The 20985-nt window shown below is 42.8% G+C and overlaps 1 protein-coding gene across 1 annotated transcript in view; it reads left to right on the top strand.

Moving 5' to 3' along the window:
• LOC117379826 (neurobeachin-like) overlaps window positions 1-20985 on the top strand; it is a 398145-nt gene that overhangs the window by 364363 nt on the left and 12797 nt on the right. The window contains 6 exon segments of the mRNA XM_055226208.1: window positions 3277-3366; window positions 5310-5316; window positions 6543-6719; window positions 10701-10772; window positions 13847-14002; window positions 15030-15200. Of these exon segments, the coding sequence (XP_055082183.1) occupies window positions 3277-3366; window positions 5310-5316; window positions 6543-6719; window positions 10701-10772; window positions 13847-14002; window positions 15030-15200 (673 nt within the window).

Raw genomic sequence — 20985 nt, 5'->3', positions numbered from 1 at the left:
CCACTGACGTAGTGACGTCATTATCCGATAGAAGAACGAGAAATAGAAAGACCCTGGAGCCACAAACAACACCTCGGAAAGAATAGAGGAGCGCCTCATTGTTGCTGTTTGCCTGTCCCCAGAACTCTATGTGACCTGGTTTACATCATTCACAAAGAGACCAAAAAAACAAAGATCCAAAGTCACTCGCAGACTGCAACGGGCGCCTTGGACGTGCATCCACAGCGTCTGCCCTCAAATGCAAAGGCATCCAACTAGAGCTGTCCAACTACAGATGTCTTGAGTAATTTCTTTCACTACTATGTTTACTTGAGTAATATTATTGTAAAGTAACGTTAGTGTTACTTGAGTACAATTTTTGGTTACTCTACAGCCTCCAGGTGGTGCGTGCAGGGAGGCAGTGTGCAGAGTGGCGGTGTGCAGAGTGGCGGTGTGCAGAGTGGCGGTGTGGAGAGTGGCGGTGTGGAGAGTGGCGGTGTGCAGAGGGGCGGTGTGGAGAGTGGCAATGTGGAGAGTGGCGGTGTGCAGAGGGGTGGTGTGGAGAGTCACGATATGGAGAGTGGCGAATTGGAGAATAGCGTTGGGCAGAGGGACGATATGGAGAATGGTGGTGTGGAGGGTGGCGGTGTGTGGAGGGTGGTGGTGTGGAGAGGGGTGGTGTGCAGAGGGAGGCGGTGTGCAGAGTGCAGGGGAAAGGCGGCACAGGATGAAGGAGTAAGCTGCTTTGTGCTGGTGGCAGTGACAGACAGCTACAAGCGCCTCTGACTGAGCGACTGGCTGGCTCACATCACTCACTCCCAGGGTCCACTGGCCCACTTTCAATCACATCAGTTGAAGCCTCCAGAGCCAAGTGCAGGAGAGAGGCAGGGACAAGTGCACCTGCCCAGCCTCCCAGCCTGGCCCACCTGCACAGCCCTCCTTGTTTTGGAAGACTGTCACATACAAGCACATCAGTCAAAACCTACTGTATCTGCTGTTTAAAAGATCATAAATATGCATTTGTTTCATCTCACATTTAGAAACTAAATCTTAGTAAGGTTAACTTAAGCTGTATCTGTACAGTCACTGCTGCCCTGGTGCGACTGTCAAAAACATGGCTGCCAATCGGCTACTCTCTGACCTCAACAAAGTCCCCACTTTGACAAACAAACTCATACATACACAGGATACTGCAGGATGCAATGCCATACTGTACTTTGGGTAACTATCAGTTCAGGAGTTTTTAAGAGAGTGAGGTGGTGATTAGATGGCTGTCTGATGCCCTATGGTCTGATCCTTTCAGCATTCAAACAGAAGGAGGGACTGGAGAGCCAGGTAACAATACCCAAACCAACTGGAATGTGGGGCCCGCCATGTTATCCCTGTTGAAATATAAGATATACAACACCATGGGTCACTTTAAAACTGCAGTATTTTATGAAGGCATTTTGAAGCCCATTTACCTGGAAACATTCAAGGGCATTGTCTGAAGTATTCTAATATTGTTTTGTATTCTTACAGTACTCGTTTACTGTCCTTAATCTGCCTGTGTGTGTCTGTCAGTCTTCAGATAGATCCAGGAGAGCTGTTAAAACATCTCTAAAAATAGCACATCTTATGTTTTCTTTTAGCGCTTCATAAGGCCACCATTTGCTCCACTTTCCCTCTCTCCCTCACAGAGCTAACGCTAGCTTCACAGAAATCACCTCATTGTTTTTACCCCTTCACTCTCCGCGTCCCACTGTCCGTATCGCGTGCTCTCATCCTTTGTCTCCAGCAGCTAGGCACCGCTCTGCCGCAGTCCCTGTGCGCCTGCTGCAGCGGTGTCACTCCGGGTTAGCGTCCCCATACCTAGCTAACTCTCCCCCGCACCACCCGAGATGGTTAACTGAAGCATGTTAATAGGAAAAGGCTTGTCCCTTCCATGCTAACACTTGGATGACTCTGCAGGGCCTGGATGGTGAAATGGAACCTCCCCACCTCCTCACACACACACCAGCATACACACAAACATTTTTAGGTTCCCATGGTTCTTGGGGACATTATATTGACTTACATACATTTTTCTGGAGACTAAACCCTAACCTAAAACTATTTTAACCAATATCTGAACTCTACAGTGTGTTCCAGTTGTCCTTGAATAACATATATGACAACTGTAATGCCCTACGATGTCAGAATTTCTACTTGGAAAGTCTGGGGACATTTCGGACCTCACCTGCGCCCTGCATTTCAAAGCCAAACAGTTTAAGTGCACTTCTGTTATTTTCCTTCTGTACTGTTCGTGAACCTGCTCCTGGACTGTAAATGCATTTCTACACTAATTTTAGCCTGTAGCAAATGTGTACATGGAGCAAAAAATCACTCTTACATGTTTCTTTATAAACTGTAAATGTAACACAAATGTGTTTGTAAATGAAGATATAAACATTAATAACAGACAAATCAGGCATCTTCTTTCCCCAAGGTCGCTGTCCCTGGCTTAGCAACAGGTTTGAGTTGACAGCGTCGTTAAGCGCCCGCTCCCTGCTAGACCAGTAATGTGGAGGGATAGGGGTGTTACCTTCAACAGCCTTGCTCCGGATTGGCTCTTTGGTCGCTCTAATACTCGCGGTCAGAATTCCAAATATGGAACTTGGCTCTAATTCAGCCCCTATAACTGCTAGCCTGGATGAGCTTTATTTGACTGGAGCAAAATGCTGTGACGTCATACTCCCTTAGGTCACTTCTTTATACAGACTATGACAGGAATGCAGAAACTCGGAGGTCAGATCTCACTGTGATATTTCCTCTAAGGATGACTGGACCGCTGCATAAAATCCATAGGCTGTTGATGTATTGTATATGTATATGTATATGTATGTAAAGGACTAATTTTGTCCTCATAAAGACTATAGGTCCCCACAAAGTGATGTATACCTGTCCACGCACGCGCGCACATACGCATGCACGCACACACGCACACACACACACACACACACTGGATTTGCTTACATTGTGAAGGAACTGACCCATCGCTTTGAAGGAAATGGGCATTGACAGGGTTGTCCTCTTTCTCTCTCTCTCTATTCCTCACCCTCTCTCTGTCTCTGTTCGTCTCTTTTCCCTCTCTATCTTTGTCTCTCTCTTTCTATCTCTCCCTGCCCCTCTTTCTTTCTTTTTCCCTTCCTCCCTCTCTCTCTCTGTCTCTCCCCCCCCCCTCACTCACTCCCCCTCGCTCTCTCTCTCTCTTTCCCTCCCTCCCCCTCTCTTTCCCTCCCTCTCTCTATATCTCCCTCCTTCCCTCTCTCCCCTCAGGCCACGGAGGCGTACATCCAGAGACTTGGACAGACTCCATCCCAGTTGCTTATCGAGCCACATCCTCCACGCAGCTCCGCCTTGCACCTGGTGAGGCCAGAGAGCATGCTGGGAAATTCACTGTGGTGGGGTACAGTGCACATGTGCAGGTCATATTAATGTGCTTGTTTCATCTTGGTTCATTTCTGGTTTGGTATTGGTCCTGGTTTAGACCTAGTTTAGACCTTGTTTAGACCCGGTTTAATCCTAATTTAGTCCTAATTTAGTCCTGGATTGGTTCTCTCTTTGTTTGCAATGCTAATTTTAGTCTATTTTAAGTCTCTATACCTGATTTTTAAACAGTTTTCAGTGGTCTAAAGTTTCCTCACTGACCTTATCAGCATCCTAATTATTCAATTGAGTTTATAAGCACGTTTCATAACTTTTGGAGACTACAATGGAAAAACTAACAACAACTAGGATGCTAATGTGCACTTTCTGATTATCGGACAGTATAGCTGTACTGGGGCAAGTCAAATACAAGAGAAAAGCTGGCACATTCCCTTTAAGTACATTAAAACACACATGTGTAGTTTATTCTGGTCCACATTTGTTTTTAATCTATATTTTACATATGGGCATGGTGGCATTGATTTCATCATAGATGTTTTTATTGCTCAAAAGTTTCAGTGGGGTCAGCTCTGCACAGATCTGACCTATAACCTGACCTGATGGCAACACTTGCTTGTCTCCATGAAGATAGATGTGTTTATCACCATAATTTGGAACATTAAAGTTCATATTAAAACATTAAAACTCATCTGGAGACAGGTGAAAATGAAATGACGCTTTAGGCTGAAATTATGATATTATGGAACTGTAGAACATGAACGCAGCCTATTCACACACACACAGAGGTCATGCAGACGACATCACAACATTATATCAGTCAATGGAGCATTATGACATTTCCTCCTGTAAAAACACCAAACACTGAATCAGAAATGTGACAGAGCTGCTACAATTTAAAAACAAATATAAAAGTCACAGGTCTGATCCGTAATTAGTTTGTCTCTGTCTCTAAAACAAGAGACTAAAGTCCACAGAATAAAAGCAGAGAATAATGAGACCACAGGGCACTGCAGACACACTTGAATATCCACAGCCATACTGAATAATGAGCTGGATCAGATATCCACTTCAAATTTTGGTTCAGTCATTAAACTGTTTGGACATATACACTGATGTAATGAGACTATTTACAGGTCATACTTGGCCTAGAAAATCTCAGAATGTTTGAACTTTCATTTACACAAAGTACTTGAGAGAGAAGTAACAGCTGCATAACACATTTGGATCAGTTTTGTTTTATTTTATTTTTGTTTAAAGGAAATAAATACCGTTTTCAGTCTTTGCTCTGGTATTGGTTGGTATCTAGTATCGACAGCAGGATCGTGCGTCCGTAAGTTGAAGTGTCCTTTATCTCCTCCCATCATTAGCTAACACGCTAGCTAAGCTCTGCACAGCAACAACAAAGAAACTACTTTCAGTTTTCATTTTGCCATATAGACATAATTTGAGCTAAATCTCTATAGAGAAAAATCAGGCCAATCAAACATATTTTGTGTGTTCAGCCTGTTAGCTCATAGCCTCAGAATGTGGAGAATGTGAAGGGCCATTTTTCTAACACATTTCTAACCTCTATAGTTTATAATATTAACACATTTTAATTCAGAAAGAACACTGATACAAAGATATAAAGGACTTCCAGTTCTTTTGTTTCATATCAGCAGCAGTGTGTGTGCAGGCCTATGCAGAGTTGTGTAAAGTGAACAGCACCCCCTACCGGCTCCTCATGGGTATAGCGTCCCTCTAAGCCACTCTGCTCTAATCCTTGTAATAGCCAGCCTAGACCTCACTATCCATGTGGTTCACCCTGCTCTTACCCGCACACACAAACCCTTTAAGAGTCAAAAGAATCACATTTGTTCAGAGGGAAAAGAACGAGTAGATATTTTTAAAAATGCAATTTATTCATCTCATATAGAGACTAGTGTTTTTGCAGGACAATATTTCACACTCAATTTTAATACTAAGCAACAGACTCCATACTCTATACCGATTACCGATACCACAGTGATAAAAACCCTTTTTCTTTAGACAATATACTGTGTGATGTTCAGCATTAAACCGTAGTACTTTCATTTCTATTCCCATGTGGCCTTATATCTTTGTAATCCCTCCCTGATCCAGGTAGGTTCCATAGTGGTCCATAGGCATATACTAGTCTATGTGGTCTCCTACTTGTTCTGATACAGCTCAAGATCATTCTAAAGGTATTCAGGAGTTAATTTCTGCCTGTGATACTACTTTTGGTATAGATTAGTACCTGATTTTGATACCTTTAACAACCCTAGTGTAGACTCCAAATTTTTAAGGCAGATCTGTGGAGAGGTGACCCCGTTTACAGTACAGTACTGTTAAAAAGACACATGTAATTGAATGAATGCAAGATATACAAGTTTAATATCACACTGTGGAACATTCCAGACAAATAGCAATATCTCTATGGAAACATTGTCCCTTCATCAAAACATGCCTGAAGATGATTTAGATGTCATTCATGCACGTTTGAGTAATCTAGCCATCTAAAAAAACAAAACAAAAAAACACTGTACACAGCAACTTGTGTGATGTGTTATTATAGCGTTTTGAAGGGGGAGTGACTTAGCACCAAGAGCAAAGGGAGGTGGTACCCAGAGCGTCAAAAATGAAAGTGAAGCTTATTAAACATGTTAATGTGTTGTTCTGGGTGAATCTAGCATTTTCAGAACAATAAAATGAAATCTGGTGATCTAAATATGTTATGTGTTATAGTTAATACCCCATAGAACTAAAATATTCCCTTTTTAAAAATTATTCCTCCTCTTTAATGTCCCATATAAGTAAAATACCTCCTCTTTAATATTCCATAGACATAAAATACCCCCTCTTTAATACCCCATAAAAGTAAAATATCCCCTCTTTAATATACCATAGAAGTAAAATACCCTCTATTTAATATCCTATAGAAGTAAAATGCCCCCTCTTTAATACTGCAAATAAGTTAAATACCCCCTCTTTAATATCCCATAGAAGTCCAGTACCTCCTATTTAAGCCAGTTTTATTCTCGAATAGCACATGAACCCTACCAACAAGGCGGTGTATGACAGATCTGTAGGTTTAAGTTTTTCACACTGGTTAAATTTGTGGTATTATTCCTTTGGCGTTTTCATTATCAGACCTGTGCCTTGTCTCCAGAGCCCTCTGATGTTGAAGGACCTGGTCATGGTTCTGAAGTTCCCATCCAACTCTCCAGTCACCCATGTCTCAGCCAACACCCTTCCCCAGCTCAGCACCCCGGCCGTGGTCACCGTCACCTGCAGCCGCCTGGTCGCTCTCAACCGCTGGAACAACACTGTGGGTGAGGCTCGGTACTTTCACAGGGAGCGCACACTCAAGGTTTGGTACATACACAAGCTATGAGTATTTAAAGAGGACATCTGCGTACATAATTAAAACTACATGTGTGTGGGGGTAAAAAATGTTACAACAATAAAAACGCGTACATGAAATCTGATGCTGGCTCTGATGAATGGGAGTATAAAATGAAATCATGATCTAAGTCTTAGCTTTAACTACAAAAAACAAAATGTGTCTATTTTTACCATCATGAAACAGTAGTTAAATCCAACCTGGAGGACTGACTTTGGTCCTTGAGATCAAACTTCCTGTTATGTTATGTACCCATTATGTGTATTGTAGTAGAACACTTTATCAGTGGTGTAACAATAACTCACATATTGAGATCTTGTATGTCAAAACCCTCCTTAACATGTCACAATATATGGAATCATAAGCTTCTGTGCTTAAATGTTTAGTTTTGGTGTGGCATCAGCTAAAAAAAAAAGAAGGAACTACATGGACTATGATCCTTTGCTCCATTTCAGTGCAGAAATTTAACTGTTAAAAGCTCATTTCTGTCTTAATTCATTGGACTGACAGTAACACAGCACCAAATGCTCGGCAAGGCTTTTTAAAAGGAAAAAGTAGTATTTCTTTAAGTCTGTTAGTACAGCCATAATATCTCAATAAAAATCACACAGTGAGAAGAATACTATGACGATGTCATGAGATTTGCATCTGGTCCCTACAGTATGATCACAGTACAATGCCTCCTTGTTTGAAAAGTACATCCATGTAGGGTTGGGCACATACTCACATTTGAAGATGTCTGGAGGTTCAGTCCTGTGTAACGGTCAGTGGTCAGTGTGGGTCTTTTTACTGGAGAGGTCCACAGCCAGTCATCTGTCAGTGAAAACATGTGGTTTGAAGCAGACGTGGGACTGACGGAGGAAGAGGTTTGGTTGTTTTATGTTAAAAGTTACTTACTCAAAATGTTCAGGAAATATTTAAAAAAAATTATTTATTTTTTTGCAAAGAAGAGGGATGAGGGATTTTTTTTTTTTCCATATGGCCAAACTCTACCTCCATGGCAACACAATGTAGTCCTTTAGCTCTATTTGTTGCCAGGTGTGGAGCCTAGAACCGAGGCCTGGGCAGTCATCTCTATCACACTGTTCCCACATATACCCACACGTGTGAACAACATTAGCCAAAGCAAACCGCCTCCACCGTCAGCCTCACCTTGGGGTCAAAAGGTTGCTGCAGTGCTTCCTGGGAAAATAAGGCCCTGGCTGCACTGCATTCAGCTAACACGTCGCCATCTGTCACCATGGGAACAAGCGCTAGCGGCTAACGGACAGCTACAGCACCTGGCTAGGCTACTCTGTCAGAAGACTGCTTTGGTCAAGTTGTGTTGATACTATGGAATAAACTCGATACTCCCATTCGCGCACATCTTTCCTGAATAGGTTTAGAATGATCTCGAGCTGTATCAGAACAAGTATAGACTAGTATACGCCTATGGACCACTATGGAACTCACCTGGACCATATGGGGATATGAAAGAAAGTACTACCGTTTAATGTTGAAAATCACATTCTATTGTGTAAAGAAAGAGTGTTTTTATTATCATGGTATCGGTAATCAGTGTAGGGTATGGAGTTTATTTCTTAGTACTGAAATGAAGTTTGAATTTTGTATCATGAGAACACTAGCTTGTATTACTTGTATTATACTTTGCCATGATACTAAGGCTATGGGACACTCCTGCTATCAAAAGGGAGCCAAAGTCTTCTACTCCCATCAGAATGACAGGAATCCGGCAGCCATATTGAAGGCCTTTAGCTGTTTCCAAAGTGTCTCCAGACCTGCTCTCACATGAGTAAAACATCTTAATTTGGTCTGACACACAGAGCAGAGCCAGATGAGCAGAGCCAGATGAGCAGAGCCAGAAGAGCAGAGCCAGCAGAGCAGATGGGAGAGAGGGCTGAGGCGGGCTGTGGGACAGGACTGTGAGACAGGGCTGAGACAGGCTGAGGCGGGCTGTGGGACAGGGCTGAGGGACAAGGCTGAGGAGAGCTGTGGGACAGGGCTGAGGCGGTCTGAGGAGGGCTGTGGGACAGGGCTGAGGAGGGCTGTGGGACAGGGCTGAGGAGGGCTGAGGGACAAGTCTGTGGAACAGGGCTGAGTAGGGCTGAGGGGCAAGGCTGTGGAACAGGGCTAAGGAGGTCTGTGGGACAGGGCTGAGGCAGGCTGTTGGATGAGGAGGAGAAGGGCTGTGTGACAAGGTTGAAGAGGGCTGTTGGACAGGGCTGAGGAGGGCTGTGTGACAGAGCTGAGGAGGGCTGTGGGACATCCAGCATATGTCCAACGCAGAACTCCAAAGTTACGTTACAGTTATGTTACAGTAGAAACACACACATATACACACATGCGGCGCTTCAGAAGTAAAAGTCCAGACTGTCTGTATTTTTACGCAGAGGGATATCAGTCTGGAGACCTCGAGCCAAGATCGAATACAACCATCCAATCAGATTTGTTAATTTCAGTGACACATGTGAAACACATGTTTTTCAATTCCCTGTGACATTTTTGTCCTTTTTTTTTTTTCTCCGTAAGCAGCAGTATTTGTTTTGATATGGACCATACGTGTCCCTGACTTGCTAATTCATCTGTCAATCACGCCCATCTGAACACCTGTGTCCAGACTCACATCTTCATAATATAATCATAGGAAGTAATTTCAAAACATTTAAACAACAAAACTCATTAATAACAAGAATAACTCTTGGAAAACAACAGTACTTGTATTTATCACTGTGTTTCAGCTGAGTTCAGCAGCTGTGCTCACCAGGTCTAAAAAGAGAGGATAGAGAGAATGAAGTATAGATATACAGTACACTGGACTTTGCAGTTCACATATAATGAGTGGTTTAGTAATATTGCAAGTTCCAATTTTGTACTTTTGACAACCAATGAAATGACTTAATGAATCCCTGAGTTGCAGTTTAAGAACACTGAACAATTGAACCATATCCCATCTCAGTGCTGCCTAACATCCGGATTGGTCTGGTCAGTATTTTCAGGACAGGTAATAGCCCTCAGGACAAAAGTGACCCTTTTATCCTGCAGCTCGGCCATCACAGTCAGCCTCCAAGGGGCGCTATATGAACTCACATTTCCCTCTGCTTATTTTGAGTTTGGTGTTGTGATGAGATAGGCCTTTCAAGCATGTCCACTGAACTGAAGAAGCAGCTTGGATGAACAGCTAAACATCTTCACTCCTACTTTTTGTCCAGTTGACAGATTTTACTTTTGGCTTTTGCCATATTGATTACCATATTATATTCAGTATTTTACACATGTAACTGTAAGAAAATAATGGGGTACAAGTTTTTCGTCAGGGCATAGTTTCATATTCTTTTAGTAAAATATTTTATGTAAAAACGACCAAAAACTGACCATTTTTGAAGATGAAGAGCCAGGTTTACATTTCTTGCTTCATTTTTTGTCATAGTAGATACTAAAAAAATACACATAGGGGATTTGGGATCTTATTTACTACTTGAGTGAGCTAAATCTCATTGAAAAATTTTAATCTTGCCTCATTTTTTGAATTTAACAAATTAGTCTTGGAATTAGATGTAAAAAACAAAAAACAAAAAAAATCTGCACATTTCGACAGAATCTTGTTAAGTACCAGATTGTATAGTTTAGTGCACTATTTTAAGGGCTGATCCTTATGTTACCATATCCCATATAAATCTATGGAGTTAATTAAATTAAATATTCAAACATCTTTTGGTGCAGAGTCTTTTGTTCTTTCCACGTGAAAGCCTATATTCTGAGAGACCAAACAGACCAAAAAACAAAAAACATTAAACAATGTGTTTTGGTGGTAGTGTCTCCCTTAAAAACCAATTACAACAACATATCTGGGTAGTACTTTTACCTCACCTTTATAAATTCATTCCTACATACCCTTGTCCCTTATGTGCAGGTCTGAGAGGAGCTCCTGGATACTCCCTGGAACAGGCCCAACACCTGCCCATAGAGATGGACCCTCTCATTGGTTAGACTTTTTAATGGTGTTGGTATGGTGTGGGTGTGGTGTGTGTGTAGTTTTGAATAAACCCTAATTTATGACTGGAGAGAATTATCCTATAGTGTAGTGTTGGCGTGGTGGTGATGTTGACATGGTGCTGGTGTGGTGTTGGTGTGACATTGGTGTGGTGTTGGCATAGTGGTGGTGTTAGTATGCTGTAGTGTTGGTGTGTGTTGGTATGGTGTTGTTGTAGTGTTGGTATTGTGTTGGTGTGGTGTTGATATAGTTTTGGTATGGTGTTGGTATAATGTTAGTGAGGTGTTGGTGTGGTGTTGGTATGATGTTGATGTGGTGGTGGTATGGCGTTGGTGTGTTGGCATGGTGGTGGTGTTGTGTTGGTATGGTGTAGTGTTGGTATGATGTTGATGTGGTGGTGGTATGGCGTTGGTGTGTTGGCATGGTGGTGGTGTTGTGTTGGTATGGTGTAGTGTTGGTGTCGTGTTGGCTTGGTGTTGTTGCGGTGTTGGTATGGTGTCGGTATTGTGTTGGTGAGGTGTTGGTGTAGTGTTGGTATGATGTTGATGTGGTGGTGGTATGGCGTTGGTGTGTTGGCATGGTGGTGGTGTTGTGTTGGTATGGTGTAGTGTTGGTGTCGTGTTGGCTTGGTGTTGTTGCTGTGTTGGTATGGTGTCGGTATTGTGTTGGTGAGGTGTTGGTGTGGTGTTGGTGTGATGTTGGTATGATGTTTGTGTAGTGTTGGTGTGGTGTTGGTGTGATGTTGGTATGATGTTGATGTAGTGTTGATGTGTTGTTGGTATGGTGTTGGTGAGGTGTTGGTATGATGATGTGGTGTTGGTATGGCGTTGGTGTGTTGGCATGGTGGTGGTGTTGGTATGGTGTAGTGTTGGTGTGGTGTTGGTTTGGTGTTGTTGCGGTGTTGGTATGGTGTTGTTGCTGTGTTGGTGTGGTATTGGTGTGATGTTGGTATTGTGTTGGTGATGTGTTGGTGTGATGTTGGTATGATGTTGGTGTAGTGTTGGTGTGATGTTGGTATGATGTTGGTGTAGTGTTGGTGTGGTGTTGGTATGGTGTTGGTGAGGTGTTGGTATGATGTTGATGTGGTGTTGGTATGGCATTGGTGTGTTGGCATGGTGGTGGTGTGGTGTTGGTATGGTGTAGTGTTGGTGTCGTGTTCGTTTGGTGTTGTTGCGGTGTTGGTATGGTGTTGGTGTGGTGTTGGTGTCGTGTTAGTATGGTGTCGGTATGGTGTTGGTATGGTGTGGTATTGGTGCGGTGTTGGTATTGTGTTGGTGAGGTGTTGGTGTGGTGTTGGTATGATGTTGGTGTAGTGTTGGTGTGGTGTTGGTGTGGTGTTGGTGTGATGTTGGTATGATGTTGGTGTAGTGTTGGTGTGATGTTGGTATGGTGTTGGTGTGGTGTTGGTGTGGTGTTGGTATGGTGTTGGTGAGGTGTTGGTATGATGTTGATGTGGTGTTGGTATGGCGTTGGTGTGTTGGCATGATGGTGGTGTGGTGTTGGTATGGTGTAGTGTTGGTGTCGTGTTGGTTTGGTGTTGTTGTGATGTTGGTATAGTGTTGTTGCTGTGTTGGTATGGTGTTGTTGCTGTGTTGGTATGGTGTTGTTGCTGTGTTGGTATGGTGTTGGTGTGGTGTTGGTATGGTGTTGGTGTCCTGTTGGTATGATGTTGGTGTGGTATTGGTGTGGTGTTGGTATTGTGTTGGTGAGGTGTTGGTATGTTGTTGGTGTGGTGTTGGTGTAATGTTGGTGTAGTGTTGGTATGATGTTGGTGTGGTATTGGTGTGGTGTTGGTATTGTGTTGGTGAGGTGTTGGTATGTTGTTGGTGTGGTGTTGGTGTAATGTTGGTATGATGTTGGTGTAGTGTTGGTGTGATGTTGGTATGATGTTGGTGTAGTGTTGGTGTGGTGTTGGTATGGTGTTGGTGTCGTGTTAGTATGGTGTTGGTATGATATTGGTGTGGTGTTGGTATTGTGTTGTTGAGGTGTTGGTATGTTGTTGGTGTGGTGTTGGTATGATGTTGGTGTAGTGTTGGTGTGGTGTTGGTATGATGTTATTGTGGTGTTGGTGAGGTTTTGGTGTTGGTGTGGTGTTGGTATGATGTTATTGTGGTGTTGGTGTGGTGTTGGTGAGGTTTTGATGTTGGTGTGGTGTTGGTATGTTGTTGGTGAGGTTTTGATGTTGGTTTGGTGTTGGTGTGGTGTTGGCGTGTGTTGGTGTGTTGTTGGTATGATGTTGGTGTGGTGTTGATATGGTGTTGGTGTGGTGTGTGTAGTTTTGAATAAACCCTGATTTATGACTGGAGAGAATTATCCTGAAGTGCTGCTCTAGGATGCAGTTTAGATCAAACTGTACAAATGTACCATATTGATCTCACATTTGAGGTGCCTTCAGGGGTTTCATGTTTGTCTGTTTTTTATCTTTTTATTTATATGATTTACCTCCCTCCATTTTATTTAAATGTTTTCTTTGTGTGAAAAACATTTACAGAACAATAATTGGGCTATTGACAAATACAACAGCAATACCTCTAAACCCACAAAAACCTCCAGTGTGCAGGAGAACTGTAGGATTCACAGATCCTACAATCCAGATGTAACTTGGCCTTGTGGCGTCTCTATGAAAACCGATACATTTAAAGAGAGGGTATTTTCTGGTGGCGGACCCTCCACCAGAAAAGTTACATAGTACACTTTTAACAAAGAAAATCATATACCACCTCTTGTGTTTAACCCTCTTTCTGGGATCGCTTTGAAAATATAATTTTGACACTACCACGATGTAAACAAAAACAATTAGATTTTTGTTTTGGGCAAATATATAAATATACAATATTTGAATATGAAGTATATCGTCTATAATGAAGCTAAGATGTTTTTGTCAGTATGGCCCAGTCCTCCTCTGTATTACTCTGTGGCTGATGTCTCTCTCCTGCACACTTCAGTACAAACATGTCCCTACCCACACCACTCTACGTTAACATCTTCTTCACCTCGTCTTCCCTGTGCGCGCCTTGACACGGGTTTGTCTCTGTGTTTCGCTCCCCTCTTTATTCCTCCCACAGCCAACGATTCGGGAAGCAACAAGCGTCAGATCAGGGAGCCGGTGGACCACAGCGTTCCGATCGGAGCGCAGTGTTTCGTGGTGACAGCTGACAACGGCTACATCCTGGTGTGTGGCTTCCGGGACCGCAGCCTCCGAGTCTACTCCACCGAGACAGGTACGGGTACGAGCGGTGGAGGAGAGGGGGAAAGAGAGAGGGAGATGGAGACAGGGAGAGAGGGGAGGGAGGGGAGGGAGGGAAAGGACGGGGTGACTATGTCATGATGGCATAATGTTGTAATACACAGTTTGCTGATATGTTGAACTGAGCTCTACTGCTGACAGTGTAAACAGATAGATGTGTGGGCTGTTCCACTGTCACCTCAAAGCAAAATTGGGCCACATCAAAGGCCTCTACCACAATACAATCCCCCAAATTAATTAACAAAATACACCATTCTAGTCACATATTAAAGCGGTGGTATTCATTGTTTTCATGTAATAAAGTAAATGTTCTCTTGCCCCAGAACAAATAAAAAAGGTAAAAGTAGCTCTCAGGGTCAAAATGACACCTCTGCATGCTGCCTGCATCTAATAACAAGCGTTTTTAGTGTCTCATAATCAGGAAGTGCACATTAACCTACCACATCAATCTCACTATGAGCTTTTAAATGGTTTCATATAGTAAACTGCATCATTATGTAAGATGCTTTTGTTACACTGTTCCCCATATGATTCACAGCTGTTTGAGCTTCATTAAAGACTATGTTTTGTGTGCAGGTAGGCTAATGCAGGTGTTTTGTCTGAAGATATACTTATTCAGGTTCTGTTTTGAGTGAGAGAAGACTGATACAGATGTTTTATATACAGATAGGCTAATCTGGGGGCTGTTTTATGTACAGGCAGGCTATTTCAGGCGCTGTTTTGTGTACAGATAGGCTATTTCAGGTGCTGTTTTGTGTACAGATAGGCTATTTCAGATGCTGTTTTGTGTACAGATAGGCTTATCCAGGTGTTTTTGTGTGTGTGCAGGTAGAATGGTCCAGGTGTTTTGTGTACAGGTAGGCTGATGCAGATGTTTTGTGTATGGGCAGGCTCATCCAGGTGTTTTGTGCGAAGATAGGCTTACCCAGGTATTTGTGTATGGGTAGGCTGATCCAGGTGTTGTATGTGCAGGTGGTTTTACCCAGGTGTTTTATGTACAGGTAGGCTGGTCCAGGTGGTGTTTGGGCACTGGGACGTGGTATCATGTCTGGCCCGCTCGGAGTCCTACATCGGGGGAGACTGTTACGTCGTGTCAGGGTCCAGGGATGCCACTCTGCTGCTGTGGTACTGGAGCGGGAGACACAACATGATCGGCGATAACCCAACCAACAGTATGTACTACTACCTATTCATTTATATTAGAGGGGAGCCCCTATTTCTGTCGACGCAACTGCTTCTGCTATTGCTGCTACTGCCATTGCAAGCACTACTACTACTAATGCTACCACCACTACTACTGCTACTATTGCTACTACTCAACCACACTACAAACACTGCTGTGATACTGGAACGGGAGGTACATCATTGGAGATAACCTCACCAACAATATGTACTACTACTGCTACTTCTGCTTGTACTACTACTACTACTACTACTACTACTACAACTACTACGACTACTACTACAACTACTACGACTACTACTACTACTACTACTACTACTACTACTACTACTACTACTACTACTACTACTACTACTACTACTACTGCTGCTTCTACTATTGCTGATACTATTACTACTGCTACTATTAACCCACAAACCCACAAACAATTGTACTCTGCTGCTGTGGTACTAGGGCGGGATGTATAACATCATTGCGGATCACCCTGCGAACTGTGTACTATGCCAACTACTACTACAGCTACTACCACCTACTCACAAACATTCTGCTGCTGCGGTACTGGATACTAGTACTACAGACTTACAGTACTTTTACAGTTAATCACACATCATGATCAGAGACAAGCCTAGCTCGAAACATTCACAGAGTGTAGTAGTCCATCAGATACATCAGCTTCAGACCTTAAACTTAGACTGAGATGAGTCCATGGGCCCTGCACCCGCTGCTCTCGACAGGTTGCACCAGTGGAAAGTGTTGAAGAATGGGTCAAATGCAGATGGCGAATATACCTATAAGGACAAATCTACAAATACAATAGGCCAGAGTTTTATTTCTCTTTTGAAGAGAAATATTGTAACTACAGCTGAAAACAAGAAAACTTCATACATCAGTTATCCTTGAGTTTCAAAATTAGGACTGTTGCCATAGCGAATGACAATTTAGAACAAAATATTAGTGTTTTTCATATTATAGAATGTGACGATGTCATACTCCCAGATGGGGACTGTAGTGGTAAGCTACATGATGCTCATTATACAGGAACAAGAGCCAGTTTTTCCCATAGATTACATTGTACTTTGCCATGAAATATTCAAACGGTATATACACAAATGTTGAGCCTGATCATTTCTATCAGTGACTAGACTCAAGAACTCACTGTGTTACAAAGAAAATCTGCATTTTGACAATATCCATTTTATCTGCACCCATCTGTGTTAAATATGATTGGCCTGTAGAATGTGGTGATGTCATGGGGAAAAAGTCATATAAGCGAATATCTGAAGGCCATGACCAGATGACTTCTGTATGTGAACTGTAATGATTTAATTTGTCTTTATTAAAGTATTTTGAACATTCTTTCTTTGATAAAACACATTATTTAATCTGTAAATTAACGTTAGTTGTGAGTAATGCTCAGTCTAATTATACATCTGATTCTATTGAGTCCAGATAAGTCCTGTTCCCACGCTATAGTTTCCAGTGTGCAGTTTGGCACTTCACTTATCAAGGCTCAGTTGTGTAAAGAAATATCAAATGTTTGATCAGGGGAGAGGAAGGCCGATTCTCCCACAGAGCCTGAATAGACAGAGGCAGTACATGTGATGTGTTAGCATGCTAGCATCACTGAGTTGAACCCAGTGTTTCAGCTGCTGATGTCCTGGTGGCCCTGAGTTCATTCCGGGCAGTTTCACTGATTGGATGTTTTCAGAATAATCCATCATGAGCAGCGGTGATTAGGGAAAACAACAAGCAGACTGTACCACACACAGAGGACTGGAAGGGGACGAGGTAAGGAAACATGACAGCAATGTTTACATGGGAGAGGCAACCATTCAGCTGCTTCGGTTCTGTTAAAGAAACTGTATGTAATATTTTGATTTAAAATTCCCCAGATACGAAGTAAACATGTTCAGATCTAATCTAACTTTTGCTGATGACAATTATAATGTTGATTTATTCTTATTTACAAAAACATTGGACATGATGGACAAGTTCAGTGCTGAAATTTAGTATTAAACCTAAAAGGACTGTCTGATCTGAATGGTCACTACCTAAACCCCGGCACCTGCAGCCAATCATGAGTCAGTGCTAGTGCAACCTCTGCAGATCAGTGAGTAAATTGTGGAGGTTCTTTCACATGAGGCCTGTCCATATACTGAGAATGAGACACATGTATGTGTACTCTATCTGCAGGTGAAAGTTCTAGACACAGAGCCTATGACGCAACAATTCTGGGAATATTCAAACTACATTTTTTCACAAGACTCTGAGGCAAATTACATTTTTACAGAGGATTACTGAAACCAGTGTGAACTACGCTAAATACAACTCCAGGTTTGTTTTGGATAAGGGAACTATGGTATAAGGTCAGCTGACCAAGAAACCCTGATACATTTTACCATGTGGCCCGTGTAAATGTGGATTGTTTTAAAGATGACCACTTTACTACCTTAATCATGAGAGTGAGCGAGAGACGATGTGAATGGAGAGGATGGAGAGGGGGAGAGACATTATATGAATGCAGTGGACAGAGAGAGAGAGATGATGTGAATGCAGTGGGCAGTGAGAGACAGAGAGAGAGAGAGAGAGAGAGAGATGATGTGAATGCAGTGGATAGGGAGAGAAAGAGGTGATGTGAAAGAAGTAGAGGGAGAAAGAGAGATGATGTGATTAAATTGGACAGAGAGAGAGAGAGATAATGTGAATTCAGTGAGCAGAGAAAGAGATGATGTGGATGCAGTGTACAATGAGAGAGAGAGAGAGGAAGAGAGAGAGGTGATGATGATGGGAGTGCAGTGGACAGTGAGAGAGAGCGAGAGAGTTTATGCGAATGCAGTGGACAGAGAGACAGAGAGGGAGAGATTGTGTGAATGCAGTGGATAGAGAGAAAGAGAGAGAAAGAAAGAGATGATATGAATGCAGGGGACAGGGGGCGTTGCTTGAGTTTCCTTTTGTCACAGAATAATTAACTTGATTGAAGCTCTGACAGTTCATTAAGAGTTTCAGCTTTGTTGGCTCCAGTTAGCCAGGGCAAGTCGCTGTGGTGTTAAAAACACAATTCCCTGGATATTTCTACAGATACGGTCACAACGAAATCTGACAGAGCTGTTTGTGTTTTTCTAGTTAGGACTTGGTTTGGTCAGAATGTATTTGGTAAATTTTATAAATATTTATCATAGTTGTACATCACTTAATTTTGTGTAAAAAAACAGAAGTATTTGTCAATCATATCAAAACTATTGTATAATTTAGACATGTTTTGGCCCTTATTACATTACGGTTGCTGTTTGTCACATCTGCTGTCCATGTCCAACCAGACAAAACTTGGATAAACTTCACCAAAATTAAAAAGTTATAAAAATCTCTAATCTATTCAGTCAAATCTTAAATATAATCATGTTAACTATGTTTTAGTGAAATGTGTAGTCTAACCTGTCACAGTTTAAAGGTATGCAAGCCCTCCCCCTCCCCCAGGAATTAGTCCCTTTCAAATGTTGTAACTACATTTGATCTCATTTCATTCATACATTCTATTTTTACATTTGTATGTAGATTTCCATGCCCCTTATATTTCGACTCCACCCCCACACGTGTAACCTAATCAACAAATAGATTCTCCCACCACTCCCAAAATCACTTTAAACGTGGAATAATTTAAATGAGAAATGCCATGAAAGAAAATGCAAACCAAAGTTCAAATCTTAGTGAAGTGAAAAGAATATCCAGTCTGCCCCCAACTGTCAGAAGGCAGCAATGGTGATGATTTAAGGACTAATTAATTCAGTTCACTAAACTAATATCAAATCATATCAAGACATTTGAACCAGTGGTAAAGTGTATTTTATGAGCGCTGCCATCAAACCTACTTTTCTCTATATATTCATTTATTTTATTTATTATGTTTTACTTTTGAATGTCTCAGGCCAGATCAAAAATATTCACGGTAGCACGGGATATTGCAGGGAGATTGGATCTTTTGTCAGGCAGGTGAGCTGTTCTCTGCCCCTCTTTCCCCCGGAGGATTTTTCTGACACTTGTGCTGTATCCCTCCCCTCTCCCCCCTCCTCCTCCCCTCTCCCGCTTGCTGCCCTCCCCCGCTTCAGTGTTGGCAGTGACAGGCCGGCTCCGGAGCTGGTCTCCAGGGACCCTTCTCGCTGCAGCGCTCACACCCCAGGCCCTTACACCTGCGTTGGGGACAGGAGAGGGGGAGGAGAGGAGGAGGAGAGGAGTGAGAGAGTGGCAGGAGAAGGGGTGATGAGGGAAGGTGTGACATGTGTCCGAATCATGGAGCGGGATAAGGGCTGTCATTCATAAAGTTTGGACATGGAATTTTCTGAAATCTTGGTATTAGTTTGAAATTAAGTCAATATATCAACTGTTTTTGTTAAAGAGGGGGTATTTTACTTCAATGAGGTATTAACTGTAACACATAACATATTTAGATCACCATGTTTTAAAAATGCTACACTCACCCAGAACAAAGTATTAACATGTTTCACTTTTGTCCCCACCCCCTCCCTTTACTTTCTGTGCTAAGCCACAGATGTCATTTCAAACGAGCTGATCATGACCCACAGACTAGAACACAATATGTCTTCTTAAACACAGGTCAGTTTCAATCCTGAGACCAGACGTTCCTGTTTATAATAATACTAATATTCATTTGTTTGTGGTTGGGCCAGGTGCCAGGACACGCCCCCTCACTGACCCCTCCCCCTGTCGCCATCAATCACGTGAGGTGGCCAATAGGCTCTGGTCCTGGATTTACATGACAATCCCTCGTCACAGCTGCTCTTCGTCATTGTGCTAGTACAAGCTACATTAAAGGAGTCAGATTAGGCTAAATCAGCATATTTCAATTTGGACCAGGACATCATACGTAAATCTACATGTAAATCTACTGAGGTCACTTTACTGAGATTTATTTTGTTTATGCTACACTTGTGTTACATTAGAGTCTATTTTTAGTTTTTTTTAAAGTTTATTTTAAAATTATTTTAAGCTATTATCTATTATCTTGTTTTATTGCATGTTACCATTTTCCTGCTGTTCTTGAACTGTGCGGTGCAATACTGGAATTTGGGACTGATAAAGGCATATCTTATACTGTTTGCGTAAAAAAAAAAAAAACATGAATAGTTTTGATTTAATCTCTGAATCGTGTTAGTAGAAGGTGGGAATTAGAGTAGATATAAAAAAGTAACCCCCTCCCCCGAACCGCCACCTTAACGTGGTGGAGGGGTTTGAGCACCCGAATGATCCTGGGAGCTATGTTGTTGGGGGCTTCATGCCCCTGGTAGGGTCACCCATGGCAAACAGGTCCTGGGAGACAGGTCTGACTAAGAGCGGTTCAGAAGCCCTTCATGAAGAAAAATACATCAAGGCCGTTTACGTCGCATGGACTGGCATTACCGGGGCCCCACCCTGGAGCCAGGCTTGGGGTGGGTGCTCGGCAGCGAGCTCCTGGTGGCCGGGCCTTTCCCCACGGGGCCCGGCCCGAAAGAACGACGTGGGGCCATCCTCCCGTGGACCCACCACCTGCGAGAGGAGCCATGAGGGGCAGGTGCAGAGAGATCTGGGCGGCAGTCGAAGGCGGGGACCTCGACGACCGGATCTCCGGACATGGAGACTAGCTCTGGGGACATGGAATGTCACCTCACTGGGGGGGAAGGAGCCTGAGCTTGTGCGGGAGGTTGAGCGCTACCAGCTAGATATAGTCGGCCTCACCTCCACGCACAGCTTGGGCTCTGGAACCCAACTTCTTGAGAGGGGTT

This window comes from Periophthalmus magnuspinnatus, chromosome 13 (assembly GCF_009829125.3).
Source record: "Periophthalmus magnuspinnatus isolate fPerMag1 chromosome 13, fPerMag1.2.pri, whole genome shotgun sequence".
NCBI classification, from domain to species: Eukaryota; Metazoa; Chordata; class Actinopteri; order Gobiiformes; family Gobiidae; genus Periophthalmus; species Periophthalmus magnuspinnatus.
This window is presented reverse-complemented; position numbering and strand designations above follow the sequence as displayed.